Source organism: Lytechinus variegatus, chromosome 15, assembly GCF_018143015.1.
Source record: "Lytechinus variegatus isolate NC3 chromosome 15, Lvar_3.0, whole genome shotgun sequence".
Classification (NCBI taxonomy): Eukaryota; Metazoa; Echinodermata; class Echinoidea; order Temnopleuroida; family Toxopneustidae; genus Lytechinus; species Lytechinus variegatus.
Window position 1 is genome coordinate 18,859,307 of NC_054754.1, and position 22,668 is coordinate 18,881,974.

A 22,668-nucleotide genomic window follows, 5' to 3' on the forward strand; every position below is an offset into this window, starting at 1 on the left:
TGCATGTCATGAGTTTCGCGAAAGAAAAGTGTATATTACATTATATGGGTATGAGGGCAAAAAGCGTTAACCTCTTGGAAAAGTTAGAGGAGGGATTGCTCTGCAAGTCGCAAGCAATTACATTCGGACACCTTAAAACATAGTTCCGCAAGAGCCTGTCGAAGGTACCCAACGAAGGTACCCAACCCTTATCCTAAGCTTGACTACTGGCTGATCTCGCATCCTCCAAATCAGACGGTTATTTCAAAAACTTTTTTCTTCAAATTCCCTCTAAAGATTCCAGTTTCCGCAGCCCCTTCGTCATCATAACAACATCATCTTCCCCATCACCACTTCCATCCAACTACCACCCACCACCATCAACCACCACCACCACCACCACCACCACCATCACCACCACCACCATCAAGCACCACTACCACCATCACCACCACTACCACCACTACCACCATCACCACCACCACCACCACCACCACCACCACCACCACCACTACCACCACCACCACCACCACCATCACCACCACCATCACCTTCATCACCTCCACCATCACTACCACCACCACTTCCACCAACACCGAAACAGTGCTCACCAGTTATTGGCTTCGCTCAATGTTTGTTTACGTTTTGTTTGCCCGCGATTCCCCAGAGTTCATGCACGTACAGTGTCAGTGCAGTGCATTGCATGCATGCATTGAAGTCGAGTCAAGTGTGACTCGTGCAGAGCTCCCGTTGTTTGAATATGGCGGTCTTTTCGTATTTGCAAAGTTTGGCGATTTCTCTAATGTCGGTGAATGGTGAGTATCTCCCCTTCATATTTTATCTGTATGTTACATTTGACGTTAGGAAATCATGAAAATTACAGAATATTGTTTGCGTCCTGCATGAAGACTAAATCGATTTAATATTAATTGATCATAATTTGTTTTCAATCACACACGGCCAGTCAGTCGAATCCCCATTACTTTTACCATGGAGCTGCTTTTACCATACATGTGTGCTGCATTGTCGAAAATGAGATTGAGCTGCAACTGAGGCTGAGCAAGTTGTGATGCTTCGACGAGCCTGGCTCACATATTAATGGAATGGGAATTAGACATGTTTATTGTTGGATATTGGGGTATTACTAAAGTAAAGAGGGACAGCTCATCCAGGTGGCAGTCATGTTAACTTAAAGGGGGTGAAAATCTTATAAATTCATTATTTTAGAAATGTATAATCATGCATGCACTGTCTGTCAGAACTGAATTTTCTTCCAAGATTGGAGATGGCGATGTTGCAATCCTACTGCATGAATCTGCATGAAGGCTTTTGATCTTTGAAATTATGCCTCCTTGTTTTTGGAGAGAGGGGGGAATCGGTAACCAGTCATGATGGCACTAGAAATATTAATTACGTTCAAGTCTCACAAGCTCACAATCGGTGTTTCCATTTATGTCACCCCATTTTCTCCTGACGTGCACCTGACATTGACACCACTTTTCTGACAGTCATGACTGTGATGTCTGTCCAATTTTTTTTACACCTGATATTCCCATTCACTTATTGTTTTGGCCTTTTTGATAATGAATATTCATGAACTAATTTGTATTATCGTATATGGAAAAATCACGCTCCGGCCAGATGATTGGACACGCTGTGCAGGTGATCCATCTGCTGGCTGTGCTAGGTGTAGGGTGTAGGCCTAGATCTGCAGCCACTGCACAGATATGACTTTGCTCCTTTGTCTTGAGTTGAGAACAGTTAAAGGAGAATGAAACCATTGGAACAAAATAGCTTGTGTGAAAACAGAAAAATCAAAGAAACAGATCAACAAAAGTTTGAGAAAAATCGGACAAATAATGAGAAAGTTATGAGCATTTGAATATTGCGATCACTATTGCTATGGAGATAGCAAATTGGCAATGCGACAAAGATGTGTGATGTCACTTGTGAACAACTCTCCCCATTACTTTAGTATATATTAAACTTGAATTGCCTCTTTTATCACATCTAACCATAGATCATGTGTTCTTTCTACATGAGGGCATGTAATACATATTTTCTAAGAATACATCATGGATAAAGAGTTTGTATCATCATAAGAAAAAGCACAAAGAGACATTTTGAGGGTATTTTATAGTCCACCAAAGGGAAAGTTGTTCATCAGTGACATCACACATCCTTGTCTCATTGCCAATGGGAGGATCTCCATAGCATTAGTGATTGCAATATTCAAATGCTCATAACTTTCTCATTATTTGTCCGATTTTTCTCAAACTTTCTTTATTCTTATTCTTTGATTTTTCTTTTTCTACACAAGCCTATTTGTTCCAAAGGTTTCATTCCCCTTTAAGTTTAATGAGAACAGTCTGCATGTCGGCCTAAAGTATAGGCTATAACATTTCATTATCCCTGCATTAAAAGTAGGGGAGACCGGGGTTAGTTGGAACATGGGGTAAGTTGAAACATTGCAATTTTCTTTAACGCCTGTAAAATAAATTTATGCAATACTGCCCTTAATTTATTGCTATTAATAATACAACAGTGTTGAATTATTGTTGCTATAAAATAAATTGAGGGCAGTATCGCATAAATTTATTTTACAGGCGTTAAAGAAAATTGCAATGTTTCAACTTACCCCATGTTCCAACTAACCCCGGTCTCCCCTACACTTCTCAAAGATCTCAAATTTTTCCCCAAATTGTTTTAAAATTCTCCCACTAACTGAAAATAGTTCCTTTGTGACAGCTACCCTAACCACAACCCTAACCCTAATATATATTTTTTCACTTTGAGACTGTGGCTGTCGGCAAAAGGAACTCTAGTGGTTCACCCACTAAATATGTTTAAAAGAATTTTTCAAAAAAAAATTATCACGTTTATCTGGCAACGAAATCTGCCACCTACGGAGACAGCAATATGGAATTTGACCACACCACTCTTGATAACCAAAGGGCCAAGATTCGGAGAATGAAAATTCTACGTGTACAGAAGTGCATGAGGCCTCACATGAAAATGATATTTGGGAAAAAGAATAATTGGACAAACCATAAGAAAGTTATGAGCATTTGAATGTAAAAAAATCACTAATACTGTGGAGATCCTCCCATTGGCAATGCGACCAAGATTTGTGATGTCATACAAGTACGACTCTCCCCTATTTACATTGAAAATATGCCCCCAAACATCTCTTGTTCATTCTAATGATAGTAGGCCTATATAAACTCTTTATCCATGATACACATTTTGAAACCTCTGTCGCAAGCCTTAAATGAAAAAAAAACTCAACCCACTAGATCTACATGGATAGGCTTGATAAAATTTTGACAGTTTAAGTATATCTTTGGAAAGTAATTAGGTGAACGACACTTCACATGTTGGTCACATTGCCAACGGGCGGATATCCACATCATTAATAATCGGTATCAACATTAAAAAATTATCCTTCCTTTCTTTTATTAATTGTACAATTTTTCTCAAACTGTCATCGCTTTGGTTATCAAATTTTACCATTGTCACCCAAGTTTTCAATCCCCTTTGATATTTAGATGAAGTAAACAAATCAATCAACAAGCACATCAATGCATTATTAATAAAGCTTCGTATCATGAGTTGATACAGTGTTATTTCAAATGATATTTTGTTTGCACATTTGCAGACTGAAAGTGCTAAAGGCTCTCATAAACATGGCATCCAGATCCTACTATTCACTATCCACAACTCATCGCAACAAAGGGGAAACAAGGCCGAGAGTTGTTGCTACAGCTATTACAACTCACCAGCAACCCTCTGCCACCCTCCAGCCCAAGAGCAGCAGCAGCAGCCATGGCCAGCAAAACTATATGAAGCCTGACAAGAGAGGGCAGCAGCAACAGGATAGCAAGAAGTATGGTTATTTCAGCAGGAGTGAGTCGGTGAGACGCAGTGGCAAGAGGCTAGCTGCCAAGCGGTGTGACACGGGGGATAGTGAGGCTGCTAAATTGACAGGTGCGTCTACTCCTCCAAGACAATGTGTTTGTTTAATCCCTATGTTGTGTTGGCAGCATTAGTATTTTTCATTCTTTGCTAAAGATCAACTTTAATTTCAATTTCATTGTTAAATTTCTCCTAAAAATCACAAATATCGAAATAACAAGACTACAATATAATCATAATATTAATGTTTTACAAAATGAGCAAATAACAAACAAAAACAATAAAGTAAAGAAAAAACTGTCATGTGACAGTTGAAGGACAGACAGGAGGTCATTGACCTATCGAGGTCTGTCTCTCTAAATACCACACAACAAACTTGCAATCGAGAGTTAATCAAAATAATACCAATATTAACTTGATGGATTAGTCTTTATATTAAAGTGCTGTAACACAAATGTGCACGATGGACTGCAAATATGAAAAGACATTTGGGATTGGTTCCTGATCATAGTACACAGCTCCTCGTCATAATATTAAAGGTTACCAAAAATTTTCTGTAGAATCTGATTTTTTGTGCTATTTCCCCTATTTTGAGGGTGCTGAACATGAATCTGCTTGTTGCCAAATTTATAAATGCCGTCTTTGACCGTTGCCATGGCAACGGATTAATTTCTCAAAAATAGCATGTATACCCCTGTAAATGGTAGATAAACATGATAAAAATTAGCAAATAGATTGAAATCAAGGTTCCGATTAAATACAAATGAAATTCAGAAATATTTAAGATCATCAAAATAGTTCCAACTGGCCCGTTGCCATGGTAACGGCTCATTTTTCCTCCAGAAAAGTAAAAAATTTGATTTATAGTTGTAGAATCTGTTTTTTGTTTCATTTTCCATGCGTTTACGGTGTTAAACATAGGAGTGATTTTTGCTAAATGTATAAATACACTCTCATTACATTGCCATGGCAACCAAATAATACCTTATTTGGTAAAAAAGGAATAACATGGTAAAAAAGATAATGGCGAGAAATACAATAAAAGCTACCTAATCTACATGCGTTGGGTTTTTTCCCACTCATTTAGAACAAAAACTACAGTAAGTATTCTGCATGAGTTTATTGGAATGATAGGAATTGATGTTGCCTTGACAATGTATGAATTTAAAGATAAATAGGAATATTGCAAATTGGCCGTTGCCATGGTAACAGCTTATTTTTCTCAGAAAAGTATCCATTTGATAGAAAATATTACAGAATCTGAATTTTGTTTCATTTCCTATAATTACATGATGCTATATCTATATATGCTTGTTGCTAAATGTATAAATACCATCTTAAGCCATTGCCATGGCAACCGAATAACATGGTGGAGATAATAATGGAAATAACCATAAAAATCACAATCTACTTGCGTAAATTTTGAACCATTCGTTTAATATTGAACAAAACATACGGTAAGTGGTCTGCATGAGTTCATTTGAAAGAAAATAATTACTGTTGCCTTGGTAAAACTTGCATTTAATATAAATATAAATATGAATGTTGCAACCCCCCCCCCCATTGCCATGGTAACAGCTGATTTTTCTCAAAAAATTACAAAGTTGATAAAAACTTCTGATTTTCCTTTCATTCCCCCTATTGTTAGGGTGTTCAACATCCATATGCTTGTTAAAGTAAAAATACTCCCTCGGGCCATTTTCAATTTATAATAAAGTCCAATCGACATAATCATTATTATTAATCATAAAGTTCAAGTTTCAGGTCATATGATCAAGGTCTTAGGTCTTTTACGATCGCCAAGATTTGGCCATGTTGTATTATCATCATTGAATCTCATCAAGTTTCTGATAAGGCAAAACTTTGAGAGTGCATATAGGTATTCAACTTTCACTGATCATTTTCAGGTTAAAGAACTTTGACTGTACTGTGGTATCAACATCAAAAACTTGAATTAGGTTTATTAATTTTCAAGTTAATTATATATCATGTCACAAGGTTAAGGGTCTTTTGAGGTAAAACAAACCACCTCAGGATTCTATTATTAAATGCATAGGTTTTTCATGAAAGTTCCACATTGAGTCTACATTAAAACATGGAAGAATTTTACCTTGTATCCTCAAAAGGTCAGTTGTATCTAATAGAAGGCCAGGATTATGTCAATTTGCCAAATAAACTTTAGAGTTATAATTATTATCTTTAACAGCTTTCTATTAAAGGTCAAGTCCAACCCTGATAAATGTTGATTTGAATAAATAAAGAAAAATCATACTAGCATAACGCTGAAAATTTCATGTAAAAGAAGAAAGTTGTGGCATTTTAAATTTTGCTTATTTTTCACATAACAGTGATATGCACAACTCAGTAATACGCAAATGAGACAGTTGATGATGTCCCTCACTATTTCTTTTGTTTTTTATTGTTTTAATTATACAATATTTCATTTTATACAGATTTGACAATAAGGGCCAACTTGACTGAACCATATAGTATTAAACCATGCTAATTACATGTGTTCATGGAGGAATAAAACTTTGTATTCGACATAAGAATGAGGAGAAAATAGGAAAAATTCATATTTCACATAATAAAATGCAAAAGACATAGTGAGTGGATGACATCATCAGTCTTCTCATTTGCATACCGACCAGAAAATGCCAGTATCTGTTTTTTGTGAAATTAAGCGAAAATATAAAATATAACTTTCATGTTTCATGAAATTTTCAGTGTTGTGTTTGTTGGATTTTTCTCTTTATGAAATTTAATTCTGTGTTGGGGTGGACTTGTCCTTTAAAACAAATTCATACATTTTAACATTTACAGCAAGTTCTTCATGTAAACATGCTTAAAGCACTTTCCAATATAGCTTAACATTGTGGGGGCGTCGTGGTCTAGTGGTTAAGCCTCTTTCTTTCAATCTGAGGGACATGGGTTCGATTCCCAGCCGGGGTGTGTTTTCCTTTTAAAAGCAAGAAAATTATCCATATTGTACTGCAACCCAGGTGAGGTAAATGGATACTTGAAGGAAGTTGTGAGCACCGGATGCGGTAGACTAGCTTAGCAAGGGTAATATAGGAGCAATATACAAATCCTAGGCTATATCATTTCATTTATTATTATAAAAATTAATAATTCTACTCTTCAAGTGCTTGCAATATATAAAGAGGGTGTTATTTATAAATTAAAAAAATAATTGTACAGAAGGCATGAGCTGATTTTGAAACTTGTGCACTGTTTACCCAAATTGGGGATAGAAAAGGATATGAAAAAACCCAGCATGAAATGTATTGTGGTGTCAAGTTATTAATCGACAAGTAAACAAAGCAATTTTTCTATGATTCTGTTTTTGACCAGTAGCAAGTGAAGCTCTTTGAACAAAGGAAACATGATCATACTTTCTGGCTGTTGTAATGGTACCTACTGCTCGATTCTGAATGTGCTGTTTTGACTATATCTAGGCGCCTGAACATCAGTGATTAAACAGCATGATGGCAAGCATCATCCGTCAATATCTTTCCGGCCATTATATTGTATCATGGTAGCTCCATGTTTGTATAAATGGGAGTTTTGGGTTTTTCAGAGCAAATTTACTTACTTACTCGTTAAAGATAAATTCCAGTAGTTGCAGTATACACTGATTTCATGAGAAAGTCTGTAAATAAAGATTAATTGTCAGTATATCATCGAGGATCTAGATCTGGTACAGTTAGATAAACTAAACTTTGTGAAATCTTGAAATCTACGCTGAAAAATGTTCAGACTGAAGATCCCCAACACAGATAAGCGCATGTGGGACACTATTGCTTTGAATGTCGGGTCCGATGCCCTACCCGAATCCTGTGCTTATTTGCTAATTTCTCAGCAATTACACAATTTATTCCAGAATCCTTTGGCACATACGTTTTATTTATACAGACACTTTGGTGGTCATTTCATTGGATTCTGTACGAACTCATTTTGATATTGTTACCAAAACTAGCATTTACCTTTAATAACGAATTAAGTTCAACAACTAGAATTCTAACAGATTCAGCAGGTTCAGAATTACCAATTCACAAATGAACATGGGCAGGTAAATAGTGTCTATGTCTAGGACTTTTTGTTCATTCAAGAGTAGGCTTAACTTTATTTCTTATCATTGATACATTAATTTCCTGAATACAATAGCATTGTGAAAACTAGTTGGAGATTTGGGAACTAAAGAAATCATATTCAACATTATTCTGCCTCAAAGTGTCCCCAAGTGGTAATAAATACAGAGAAAAAAGTGTAGGTCCCAGTACAAAACCCTGAGGAACGCCATATATTCAAACCCATCACCCATTTTCAAATACTACCGACCGCCATTCGTTTTAAAGCCAAGGTCAGTGTGTCAAATGTAAATGGGCCCTGTTGTACAAAGAGTTATGATTGATCCGATCAATCGTAACTCTATGGAAATTCATCAGTGTCATAATTTTTTCTATGAAATAATTGCACAATGTCCTTTATAAACAAAGGAAATCACACAAAATTGTTAAGAAATTAATGACTTTACAGATATACATTCATATCTAGAAATCTTTTTAAACAAACATGCATTTCATATGCTGATTTTGCTGGCTTTCCATAGTTGCGATTGATCGGATCAATCGCAACTCTTTGTACAACAGGGCCCCAATTTTGATTTCTTGACTCTAAAACCCCCAAATAAATATTTTGAACAACTCTCTATCAAAATGGAATCATTTGTGACACTTAAATTGGCAGCAACCTTGGAGTTAGAAGTTGGGGGTAATTCAATTCAGCAAATAGATGTCGCATGTCAAGTTCTTAAAAACTTTACCCCTAAATCACTACTTCTGTCAGATTTCTAGGCCAAATTGCCCAAAATATTCTCAAGATTTTCTCTAGCTGAATTCTCCCAAATTTCACAAACCCTTAGAAAAATTGGCATACTGGCTACTTTTTTTTTCGTTATAAAATTTATTAGAGCACAAATGGTTAAAAAAATCTTTACACTACACATTCCTCACTTGAACCTGGGAAGCGATTTGCTAGGTCTATTGGAGAGATTGAGCGTTGACCACAGACTGTAGGTGCTTGGGCAATAGGGTGACCCTTTTATTATGATTAGAGCCATCAAGGGATTCAGTCAAGTGAAGGAAGCTACATCTTGATTAGAGTCTGTTTTTGGCAGGTTCATACTTAAAAGAGTGGATGAAGATGGTTATCTTCTTGCTTGTTTTTTCCAACTGTGCTGATACCTCTCTTCTGATGTGTGGATGGGCAATACCACACTGTAGCTAGAGATCATCTGCTCTTGTTTTTGTCACAGCCAGTAATTGCTCTGCAAGCAGCATTCAGGGCTGTATCAATCGTGGCAGCATGTGATGACCTAAAACGGATGAGGACTGCATACTCAGCAGTCAAGTAGCAAAGAGCAGGAGCTGTCGCACGGATGGTTTTGCACCTGTTCCCATTTTGTGTTGGAAAGCTTCTTCAGGATGCTGTTCCTTGCTCCAACTTTAGCCTTTGTCTTGGCAAAATGTTCTTTGTAGGTAAGGGAACTGTCTAGGGTGACGTCAAGGTAGATTGGCTTACTGGTGTGTTCCAACCATTTTCTATACCATCTGACCCTTAGTTACTGGTCTGCATCTCTGTTTTTTAGGTGGAAAGCACTGAGTTGGGTTTTCTCTGGATTTGCCCAGAGATGATTTGCAGCGTAGTAAGGAGTCAGGCCTACCAGAGCATCGCTGAGTGCTTTTTCATCTCTTCAAAGGACTGCAAATGTCATCAGCGGACAGGTAGCTCTCATTATTTGGTGGATTGGTTGGTCATTTGTGTAGATGATAAAGAGTAGGACGATGATGCTTCCTTGTGGGAGACCTTTTGTGTGTCAGCCATCTGCTACTGGAACCACTGAGATTCACAAAACCGTTGATTTGAGAGCATGTTCTGAATCGTCTGTGTCAGGCTAAGGTCCTTTGTCATCTCAAAGACTTTCCTTGTGAGTATTCAATGATTGTGTCATAAGCTTCAATGAGGTCAACAAAGGCTGCTCTTTTTATCAACCCTTCCTCGAAGCAATCTTCAATGTACTGTGTCAGATTCAGCAGTTAACTAGTACAAGACTTTCCAGGCCTAAATCCTGCTTGTTCTGGAATGAGGAGCTCATCCACCAAGGGAGCAATGTGGTGGAGTAGGAGCCTTTCAAAGATCTTGTATGACAAAGCAGAGATATTGGCCTGTAGCTCTTTGGGCTGGCTGGTGTTTTGCCTGGCTTGAGTAAGGCAAACTACCCTTGATTTCCTCCATAAGTTTGGATTGTGCTTTCACTCAAGACAGTAGTTTAGCATGTCAAGCCGCCGTTGGAGTGCAACAGGTCCAAGATGTTTCATCTGTTCACAGATTGAGGACATCGTCCAATCCAGCTGCCTTGCTGATCTTCATTGCTTTGATAGCATTGCACAAGTCGTTCATGCTGAAAGTTCTTGTGAATTCAGATGACTCTTGGCAGGCTATTCCCAAACTTTGAGGTTGGAACTTCGCGGGTTACCTTGGCTGTTCACTAGAAGCTGGCTGGCCACTTGACCGGCGGTAACTTGGGACCTACATGTAGATTGGGACTTCCTTGATGATTTCTTCAGCAGCTCTAAAAATGTGTCGTAATGAGTAGGGAGTGCAGGGAGGTTCTGAAGATATGTATCCAGATCTATGGAAAACTGCTCACAGTTTACTTTCTTCAGGTTGAAAAGTCTGCAGGAGGGAACTTTGCGAGGAGTGATGTTTACCACGACATCAGGCAATTTGCAACATTGATATTTATCATATGAAATTAAATTGATTAACCACTATCAAAGCAACAGCAACAAGCATATCAATGTCTAGCAACCTACATGTTTACTTTGGCGGAAATGAAAGAATAATTGGACATATTTTTATTAAAATTTGTTATTTTCTGGTGTAAATGGAGCCGTTACCATGACAATAGGCCATTTGCATCATTGATATTTATTAATAAAATCAAGCGTTGCCAAGGAAATATCCATTTTATCATTCTAATTAATTAATGCAGAATACTTACCGGAATTTTGCTTTAAAAATTAAATTAATGGGTCAAGCCTTTCGCATGTAGATTAGTTCGTTTTTACTGTACATCCCACCATTACCTTTTTCAACAGGTTATTTTTTACCAAATAAGTTGGTATTTGGTTGCCATGGCAATGGTCTGAGATGGTACTTACACAATTACCAACAAGCATATTAATTTTTAGCAACCTAAACTTAGTGGAAATGAAAGGATAAAAACGTGACTCTACATGATTTTATCAAAATTTGTACTTTTCTGAGAAAAATAAGATGTTACCATGGCAACGGGCCATTTGCAACATTGATATATTTTTTAAATTCAAGCATTGTCAAGGCAACATCAATTCCTATCATTCCAATAATCTCATGCATAACACTTATGTAGTTTTTGTTCTAAATGAGTGGGAAAAACCCAACACATGTAGATTAAGTAGCTTTTATTGTCTTTCCTGCCATTATCTTTTTTTACATGTTATCTCTTTTTTTTTTACCAAATTAGGTATTATTTGGTTGCCATGGCAACGGAATGAGAGTGTATTTATACATTTAGCAAAATCACTCCCTATGTTTAACACCCTAATCGCAGGGAAAATGAAACAAAAAACAGATTATACAACTTTAAATAATTTTTTTTTACTTTTCTGGAGGAAAAATGAGCCGTTACCATGGCAACGGGCTAATTGGAACTATTTTGATGATCTTAAATATTTCTGAATTTTATTTGTATTTAATCGGAACCTTGAATTCAATCTCTTGGCTAATTTATATCATGTTTATTTACCATTTACATGGGAATACATGTTATTTTTGAGAAATTAATCGGTTGCCATGGCAACGGTCGAAGACGGCATTTATAAATTTGGCAACAAGCAGATTCGTATTCAGCACCCTAAAAATAGGAGAAATAGCACAAAAAATCAGATTCTACAGAAAATTTTTGGAATTCTTACTACTTGCCGCCTACTATCATTGCTTTAAACAAATTGTGTATTGTGCAATCACGACGATGATCGTGATTGGTCATTGTCGATTGCAAGCCTACAGAGCCTAGTACTTCAGAAAGCGGTTATTTTTTTGCAAGTGCAACATGAATAAAGACTGTTAGTTGGCATTGGGATTTATTAAATCTTAATTGCTATTAAATTTTGAGTCTAGCAGTTTCCACTTCTGTATACAGTGTGTCTCAGTCATAAAACACCGGACCCAGAATTTTTCAATGATTTATCAGAACCTGTTAAGCTAGTGGCTCCTCTTTCGTTTGATTCCTTATGTACACATGAGTGAATAAAAACAATTTGAAGGAAAGATACCAAAAAGACAATTAGTGGGCACAGGGCAGTATCTCAATGATGATAATGATAGTGGTGATGATGATGATTATAAAGGGTGGTGGTGGTGGTGATGATGAAGATGATGGTAGTGAAGGTGATGGAGATGATTATGATGATATTGATGATGGTGGTGGTGGTTAAGGTGATAATAGATGATGATGGTAAAGAAAGTGATGGTAATGTTGTTGATGATGATGTAATGACGATGATGATTATGATGATGATGATGATGTCTAATGTTGGTGATGATGAGAATGATGATGATAGTGATGGTGCTGCTGCTGCTGCTGATGATGTTGATGATGATGATGATGTTGATGATTATGATGATGATTATGATGATGATGATGATAATGATAATGTTGGTGATGATGAGAATGATGACGATAGTGATGGTGCTGCTGCTTATGATGTTGGTGATTATGATGATGATAATGATAATGATGATGATGATGATGATGATAATGATAATGTTGGTGATGATGAGAATGATGATGATAGTGATGGTGCTGTGGCTGCTGTGCTGATGATGTTGATGATGATGTTGATGTTGATGATGTTGATGATGATGTTGATGATGTTGATGTTGATGATGTTGATGATGATGTTGATAATGATGATGTTGGTGGTGGTGATCATGGTAATGATAGTGATTTCAATAATGATGATGGTATTGAGCATCAGGATAATGATGATGATGGTGATGATGATGGCGATGATGATGATGATAATGATGGTGGTGGTGATGATGATGGTGATGATGATGTTGATGATGATGATGGTGATGGTGGTTATGATTTGGAAGATGATACATGTGGTTATTGGTGATGACCATGATAAGGATTATGATTCTTACTATAATTTATTGATACAATCTATAGAGTAACTGACACTTTTGCATAAGGAAAAAAAATCTTATAATTTCTCTTTTTATTATTTTTTTTTCAGGAAAATTGAAGATCTTAATCAAGACAAAGTCAAGCTGTTTCTCAATTCGAGGTAAGATACTATTCCAGTCATGAGACTGAGTGATGTAAAATAAATTTCACCAATCTTTTAATCAAAACTGTAGGATCCTTTCCAGAAATGATTATGATTATTTAAATTATGTTTATTGCAATTGATTCTACCAAAGCATACTTACATGCAATGCGTTGATGTTTTCGAGGTACTTGTATTTCATCTTTCCTGGAAATGATATAAATACATTAATGCATAGTTAATTGCTTGAATATACATGTATGACCAAACTAAAACTAAATTGGAAAATGATTGGGGAAAGGCCTTTATCCTGATCTTGTTCTGTAACACTTATTTTCAATGTGAAATACTGAAATTTCAAGGCAAATGTACTCTCAGACAGTCAGAAAGCTTCATTCCAGTAGCCTATAACCGGAGTGTGCATCCCTCCATTGATAACAAGTTTTTTTGAAACAGTGCCCATATGGAGCTAAAGTTGAATGCTGCTCAATTTGAACAACAGAGGGTAGTATGACGGAATGCAATGCAAATCCATTAATAGAGGGAGAGTGTGGCCAACTCAGTTTCAATGGGTTACCAACACAGTGCATAATGCTTTGTTGGGCAAGCCCAATTCGAAAGAAATTGCCCCATGTTGATGATGTTGGTAACCTATTGAAACCAGAATTGCCAAACTCTCTATTAATGACTCTGATGCAATGCAGGTTGAGCAAATAAAAGTCTTTGTTGTCTTGATTAAATATTATAATAATGGTGATGTCTTATTGAGTGCACACACCATTTAAAGACGCTCATGGCGCTAGCCCAGCAACAGTTCCTTTGGATACATATACATGTATATAAACTACATATAAATACATGTAAACAAAGTCAACAAAGAGATCTTAAAGGTAAATGCTAGTTTCGGTAACGATATCAAAATGAGTTCGTACAGAATCCAATGAAATGACCACCAAAGTGTCTGTTTGTATGAATAAAACGCATGTGCCAAAGAATTCTGGAAGAAATTGTGTAATTGCTGAGAAATCAGCAAATAAGCACAGGAATCGGGTAGGGCGTCGGGCCCGACGCCCTAAGCAATAATTATACATTGTCCCACGTGCGCTTATCTGTGTTAGGGATCTTCGGTGTGAACATTTTTCAGCGTAGATTTCAAGATTTCACAAAGTTCAGTTAATGTAACTGTACCAGATCTAGATCCTCGATGATATACTGACAATTAAGCCTTGTTTTACAGACTTTCTCATGAAATCAGTGTTTACTGCAACTACTGGAATTTCTCTTTAAGTTACTAAAAATACAAACCGGTACATAATTTACAAAAAAGAAAAAAAAATACAGGTTTGCATCACCCACTGGAATTCCAAGAGCTCTACATCATAGAGATGCTATTTTTACTTTTTACATTTTCACAAATTGTTAATACAGTGAGTGTATATGACTAGTGTGTAATGTGTATGTTGGTGAGGAAAATTTGATGAATGATAGGAGAAAAACACTGAATGGGTAGATACTGGATTACTTTTGAATTTCTTTTATGATAACAGTTGGAATCAGTTGAAACCAGTTGAGATGTCAATCAGTTTTAACGTTTTTAGATGGGATTGGAAACAAATCATCAGAGACAGTTCAGTTCATTTTCCATTAAAAACTCAATCAAAATAAATACATACAAAATTCATAACTAAAAATCGGAAGGACCCCAAGAAAAGCATAGCTTGCGAGGATGGGGCCCTGTACAATAATTTACAAAACAAAACAGATCTTACATTGTTAAAGCGTAAAGCAGATAAAAAGAAAAACTGTCTCGTACACACACACAATCACACCAACATACCAACACACACACCCATATATGCAGAACATTGAAAAGTTAACCAAGAGTAAAAAAGAAAAGGAAAGGTTAGAAAAAGAAAAGGAGAGATAGGAAGAAAGAAAGAGGGAAGATAGCGATAGGGAGAAAGACGGTTTCTAACAGCTTCAGAGCATAATCCAGGATGAATTTAAACTTCAAACACGAAAACACTCAATATCAGAAATAACATCCTCTAATTGTGACTGTGACACAGATGATGAACAGTTCCATCAAAGATTGATCCAGAAGCTCACAATGTTTTTTAATTTAGCATATACGTGTATGTATATTTACAATTTTGAATATGTTTCTTTGATAGTGTAAGAGTAGAAATAATCAATATATGATTTAAAATAAGAAACATTAGTTGAACTGTAATCAAAGAGTTCACTAACCCAATACTACTTTGTTTAAGTCCACTTGTTCACTATGTCACACTCAAAGTTTTCTTCCATGAAAATGACCATTTCGGACTCAAGGTTTCTGCTTCATACTTGGGCCTCTCTTTCTCCCTCTCTCACTCACACCCATTTCCTTCTTATCTAGAAATGGTATGAGTCAACTGGTCCAAGAATATAGAAACATTGTGATTGTCATACATGTATATCAAGTCCAGGGTATAAATACAGTTTTACAAAATAGATATTTCAGAGAGATTTGGGGGTTATTGAGCTACCGCTCCACCCCGCATAAAATCATACAGTTCATTCTCCTGGCCCATCCCATGGCCGTAAGCAAAGTAGTCCTATAGCTTTCATATATATTGTTATTCATATTTCTTCATTTGTATACTTCTCATCGATATTCCTTTTGTGCTTCATTATTACATCCTTTCTACCATCAGGAAAGGGTGAATAAATATATTATATCAGAACTGAATATTTATCGCCTTGTCATCTTTTTTCGTTTGTAACACTGGCCTCGATACGCCATCGAACGCTACCATAACTACAAAAATATATATATTAACAAACATAAAATATTCAGTGTTACAATAGTATCATTTTGGAGTACATCTTTAATTAATTCAGGAATTTATAACAAAATGAGATTACAAAATTCATGATCAATATACTTTACCTAGTATGCATTACCTATTTGATTGATGTGATGTGTCTTTTTAAGCTTAGCTTAGCGACAAAGCAATTGGGGATTTACATGAATGCCAACAAAAGAAGATGGACGTGATGATCATTAATCCCACTTATTCACAATGATCTTACTAGTAATCTAGGTTATTTGTCAGTAGTGTGCAGAGAAATATGTGCCAAACTCATAAATCCCTTTGTGTCATCTGTTTTTATTTCACACCATAGTTTGTGGAGCCAAGGAACTCAAAATACCAACCAGGACTCCGGAGTGCAGATTGTATGCAAGGGTGAGTGTGCATTTTTTATATGCAGAATGAAAATTAATATTAAGGAAATAGACCTTGACAGCGTTGAAAGTTCAATCAATGACCTGTTCTATCCAAACGTGCCCTCCCACCCCCTTAGAACAGAAAGAAAAGGGAAATATTATAAAGAAGAGAGAGAGAGGGATAAACAAAAAATAAAAAAGATGATTACTGATTACTTTGGTAGTAGTATATGGCTGGTTTGGGCTGGTTAAAGGGGTACTCCAGGGGCCTTTCGCATAAAACTGTTTACCTGAGAAAACTCGGGTTGTTTTTACCAGAGTTTTTGCCCTGTGTTAAAGTGAATGGCAGAAATCAGACTAACCTTAGTTTTCAGTTTTTACCAGTGTTTTCTCAGGTAAAAAGCTTTATGCAACAGGCCCCTGGTAGAAAAAAAAATATAATTTGAACAGATGAAGTAAAATTGGACAAACAAAACATTTAAAATTGGATCAAAATCAGAACTTGGATAACAAAGTTATGATTTAGTTTTGAATTATGTTGGTCAATTACAACAGTTCTGTGAATGTCTTCCCCACCCTTTGTTTGGGATTTGAATTGTTATTATTTTCTTGCAATTGAATGCAAGAATTCTAATCTGTGTGAATAGCTTCTTGTGATTGCAATAAAAGTTGAGATTCTGGTTTTATACACAAAGTACATGTTGCAGACTTCATAACTAAGGCCTCTGTACACCTTACCACTGGTCCACGGTCAGATTTTGGAACAAATCACATTTTGCTTATTTGCTGAAAATATGAATGAAAAGTTTTCAATTTTGGGTGATTGCAAGCCTTTATTTTGGAGTAAAGGCCAAATTGGTTTCCATAGTTGCCAAATACGTTTGCTATGACGTCATTACATTTCAATAAATTCAGTTTGCATTTATTCTAATAGGGATGATATTGTAATAGTGTAGTCACAGATTTGAACATGAATATTCATACTATGATTTAGAATTTTGAAAGGATGTTCCACGTATCAATTTTGGCATCAAGTTTTACTATGTTTTATTCCGAAATTGGGTCACAGACCAATCTTAAAGTGTGTGGTGGCCTTTACAAACAGCTTGCACCCATCAGCGCCATTTAACATTAATCAGAGTGATTGATTGTTAGGCTGTTTTCTACAATTGATTGCATTGATCATTGGGTATGATCAATTGTAAAATCTGCTCAACGATCAATCACAAAGCTTTATGTTACTGGGTCCAGTGATGCACATCGTGACCCTGTCTTAATTGAGAAACTTGCATCAGGGGCCTTGTAACATAAAGCTTAGTGATTGATCGTAGGCTGATTTCTAGGATTGATTGCATTGATTATTGTGTATGATCAATCATAGATATCGGACTTATGATCAATTACAAAGCTTATGTTTTAATGTCCAGGGTTGAAGATACGTGACCCTGTCTTAATTGAGAAACTTGCATCAGGGGCCTTGTAACATAAAGCTTAGCAATTGATCTGGGACTGTTTTCTAGGATTGATTGCATTGATTATTGTGTATGATCAATTATTTGTATTAGCCCCTGATCAATCACAATTGTGACATAGCCAAGAATTTATTTTCATTTTATATATAACAGCAGGGCGCGACACTAGTGCCGGTCTGACGGTCCCCTACCGGTAAAAATCGCTGTCGGGCCAGTAGATTTTCAGAAAGAGCAAGATTTACTTGTCCGACTTGATCTGTAAAAAAATATCATTGTCGGCCAGTAATTTTTCCAAAAATAGCAAGATTTATGGGTCCGACATGACCAGTAATGCTTAAATTAATGCCAATTTGGCAATCATATTGCCATTTTGAACCACCTTCCCAGATCCCCCTAATTATTTTCCAGGTCTCTCCTAAAACCTGGCTTGCCAAAGATTGCGACTGATCTAACCGTGGATGAACAACGGTTTTGATTACCTTAAATTGCCGAGGACCCCAAATTTGGCAATTGATTGTTCTGCTTTATTGGAGTTTTCCTCTGGGAATTCTAGTTTCATGTTCATGTTAAAATATATTGTTGCCCATCAGAAGTAGATTTCTCAGTGCCTAATTTATAATTGATTATTGGGTGGGATTATCAGGAATTCAAGGAATTATAAAATTGAGTCATAAAATTGCAACTTTCTCCATTGTTCTGTACGTCAAAGTGTGAAAAGGGCGAAATAATGGAAATCAATGTCAATAAAAACAAACTAAATATAGTGATACAGAAGGAAATTAGAAGTAGAAGATAAATAAGGATGTGATGAATGAGATTCAGAAAGAATAATGAGTGAAGGAGAAAGAAGAATGTTATGAAGAAGAAGAAGCGAGAGGAGGACGAGGAAATGGAAGAAGGAGAAGAGGAGGATGAGAAGGAGGAGCAAGAGAAGGAGAAAGAGAAGTGAACTAGAAGAAGGAAAAGGAGAAGGAGAAGTAGAAGAAGGAGGAGGAGGAGGAGGAAGAGAAGCAGAATGAGAAAGGGAAGAAAGGGAGAAGAAAGGGGAAATAGAAGCAAGAGAGAATACAAACAAGAGGACAAGCAATCAGAAAACAAGAAGAGAGAGAAGAAAGAGAAGAAAAAAAAATAGGAAGAGGAATTGGAAGAGAAGGAGGAGAAGGAAGTGGAAAAGAATGTTACGAAGAAGAAGCAAGAGAAGAAACAGGAAATGGAAGAAGAAGAAGAGGAGGATGAGAAGGAGGAGCAAGAGAAGGAAAAAGAGGAGAAGTGAACTAGTAGTGCCTGGTGATCCTGGCTAGACATGTACGTTACCATGGAACCTACTAGAAATTACAACGAACACCTACAATGTACCTTTTGTGGAAAACCGTCTTTCAAATAATTGTTCTTAATTAATTTAAACAAATAAAAACTATTATGAAACCTGCAAGTCACCACCTACCAACTCTGGAGACCAACTTTTGAAATGTCACTGATTTTGACGGGTGTGTGACTGTGTGATGAGTCAAAAGCGGATATTCATGTTCATCGCCAAGTTTTATCCCCCGCAATCTTGCCCCCTTCTCCCCATTTGATGATGGAACTATCTTAAGATTTTTCTTGGCAAGGTAGAATATTTGGATTGAACTAAAATGGGCTGAGTGCAGAAAAGAATTTCCTGTTAAAAGTAGAATTGGGATTTTTGTAACAATTGATTGTCTCGTGGACAATTGAGACAAGAACAAGTATGCCCTGTTTAGGTTTCTATTGTATTGATTTAATTAAAAGCTCTCTTGTGTATCAATGTAGTTGCAGGAGATGACAAAGCTTTGTTATTGTAAAGAAACTCATTTTTGGTCTGCGTTTTATGCTATTTTAGGGTTTAATATTCCTGGTATCACATTGCCATTTTCAGATTTTCTGTGCTCATTTGCTAAGTAAAATGTGGAGAAAGTTTTTACATCTAAGAATGTTTTTGAAATCTATTCATTCCCAAATGGCCAAGTCTTTGCTTTATGAACTTTGAGTTTGAGAATAAAGATTATCTCCCGTTGTCATTATCCACTTATTTTCCACACTTTATAAGCAGGCTTAATGCTTGTTCATACAACAACATGCAACAAAGGTCAGAGATGACGAAACTCAGCAGCAAGTTACCGTCGCATTTGACAACAGTCTGAACTTCCTGGTATTTCATTCCAGGTTTTTCTGTTTTTCTGCAGACTGTCCATCCAAAGTATTCCCCACCACTCTTTACACTCCTATTCACTCCTTGTTCCCATTCAGTAATATTATTCTGCCAAAGTCTTGGGCTAATTTGCAAAATAGATGAAGATGTTATACAATCTCTAAATAAGCACCAATCCCTGATCTTTCAGTCGCACCTACTTTCCATCCTATTCCTTTGGTAAATTGCCAATTCGTCCATTGCACACTCCACTCATCACACGGTCTACCTTCATTTAGTAGGGCTATTCCGTCCATCAACACTTTGTCTAAAAACCGTTTGGTCCAATAATCACTCCATCTATTCACCATTTCATCTTTGACCATTTTGTCTCATAACCAGTTGGTCTAATACCCACTTTCTTTTCATTCACTTTGGCCAATTAACACTTAGTCCTATTAGACCAAATGGTGTATGGACTATATGGCTATTGGACCAACTGGTTATTAGACGAAATGGTGGGTGGACGAAATGGCAATTAGACCCTGTGGATAGTGGACGAACTGGTGGTAGACCAAATGATAGTAGATGTTTTAGTTATTGGAAGAATTGGCAGCTTTTCCACAGATAGTATGGTAAAAAAAAATCAATGAAATGTAATTTTCTCAGAAAAATTGATTTTTGTACCTTTAATATATCAATAGAAAAAAATATTACACACCTGCTCCTGAAAGAAATGAAACAATGAGTCATCACATACCATTAAAAATTTGAAAATTATGCATTAATACATAACATATGGGGCAGCTGCTCGTATGTGACATCACAAATCAAAAACTTAATAGCTTTCTTAATAGTCTGATGGATTTTTCTCAAACCTTCAATATTTTTTTTCATTTTTTCTGCTTTCCTTACAACAAACTTTTTGTCAGGGTGAATTCCCCCTTTAACTACTTCTGAAGACTGTCCAGGCAAGATATCTTTGGTGAAGTAGTTAACTTTTTTTTATTACTCCATTTACTTTGTTAATTCAATCTATAGATGATATTGATAACATTCAGAAAACAAATTCTGCCATTTAACATAAAAATGATTAATATGCAGACATTTATTATGACACATTGTGTTGATAGTGTCATTAAACCTCAATCATTCATTCAATCAATCCGCTTCTTCCTTCACTATTTCCTTCCTTCTTTCTATATATTTGTTTTGTCTAAGCTATTTACTGTATCCTAAGAATTACCTTCTAAATGATTGAATTTTTAAAGTTCACAGTTCCATGTTTTGTCCAATACCCCTCTTGTTGCCGAAAGGCCTCTGGTCTGAGGAGTGGTTTTTGGCTCGGAGGAAATTAAAATTGTCTTGGACGCTGCAAAGATGGGTTTCGGGGGTACGAAGCCAAAAATACAGTCAACTCCATATCAACCCTAAATTTAGAAGGTATTGTTCTTCATCCAAGCGTCTTTCAACTTGCTTTTCCCCAGGAGTTGACATTTTGATCAAGAAAGGATTTGGCATTGAGAATGCTTTGAGAAAATAAGGGTTTGGGTGTTAACGGATAGCTTGGGGTACCATGTGATGACTACAGGGCTCAAATTATTAAACTCAAGGCAATCTGAGGCCATGGCCTCCGATATCCTTAGATTGGCCTTGATGCCCTTCCAAATATTTGTAGACTTTAAAAGTAAAAAAAAAATGAGTGCCCTTTTTGCCTTTGGCCTTTGTAACCTGCATTATTCCAGTGCATGTGTCCTATTGAAAGTACATTTTTCGATGCTCCAGACTAACTTTTTTTGTTGGTGGCCCGATCGTTCCCCCAAATCACCAATTTCATATTTTTGGGGGCCTGTGAAGCAAATTTGCTGGCAGCAAAACAAAAGGAAGCGTTACAATTTATCAAAACTTTGGTAATCCAACCGGGCCACCAAGTGTGGGCTTTTAGAGAATTTCAATGGCCCGACTCTCATTTTTGGTTGCCCCAGGCCATCGGGCCACTGCTAATGTTTAGTCCTACATTTGCTATCAATGCACTTTTTGATTGACCTTGGATGTCCCCTAGAAATAGCACTGCCTTTGAGTGCCCTTTTGAAAAAAAGGTCTTGTCCCTTGGTCTCTCTGACAAGAAAAAGGCCATTTTGGCCCGAATTCACAAAGGTGGTTTTGAAAACCCACGGTTGAGTCCATGGTTTATGCAGATTTCCTGAATAAAATTACGCTTAATGTACCACGTATCGGGCGCGTGTATAAAACATATCCAATGCTGATGCGTGCTTTTGTCACAGTGCGCCTAATTGACGCCTGTTGCTGTGGTTATCAACGCTATTTTATTCATGAGTCCACTGTTTTTCTTCAAACAGTAGACTCATGAATAATATAGCGTAGATAACCATGGTAACAGGCGTTAATTAGGCGCACTGTGACAAAAGCGCGCATCAGCATTGGATATGTTTTATACACGCGCCCGATACGCGGTAAATAAATCGTAATTTATACAGGAAATCTGCATAAACCATGGACTCAACCGAGGGTTTTCAAAACCACTTTTGTGAATTT

At 36.5% G+C, this 22,668-nt stretch overlaps 1 protein-coding gene across 1 annotated transcript in view; it reads left to right on the forward strand.

Moving 5' to 3' along the window:
* Window positions 1–522: 522 nt before the first annotated feature.
* LOC121429259 (regulator of G-protein signaling 3-like) overlaps window positions 523–22,668 on the forward strand; it is a 29,820-nt gene continuing 7,674 nt past the window's right edge. The window contains exons 1-4 of the mRNA XM_041626237.1: window positions 523–794; window positions 3,638–3,966; window positions 13,245–13,295; window positions 16,449–16,510. Coding sequence (XP_041482171.1) covers window positions 3,666–3,966; window positions 13,245–13,295; window positions 16,449–16,510 — 414 coding nt within the window. The 5' untranslated portion in view covers window positions 523–794; window positions 3,638–3,665. The remainder of the gene's footprint in view (window positions 795–3,637; window positions 3,967–13,244; window positions 13,296–16,448; window positions 16,511–22,668) is intronic.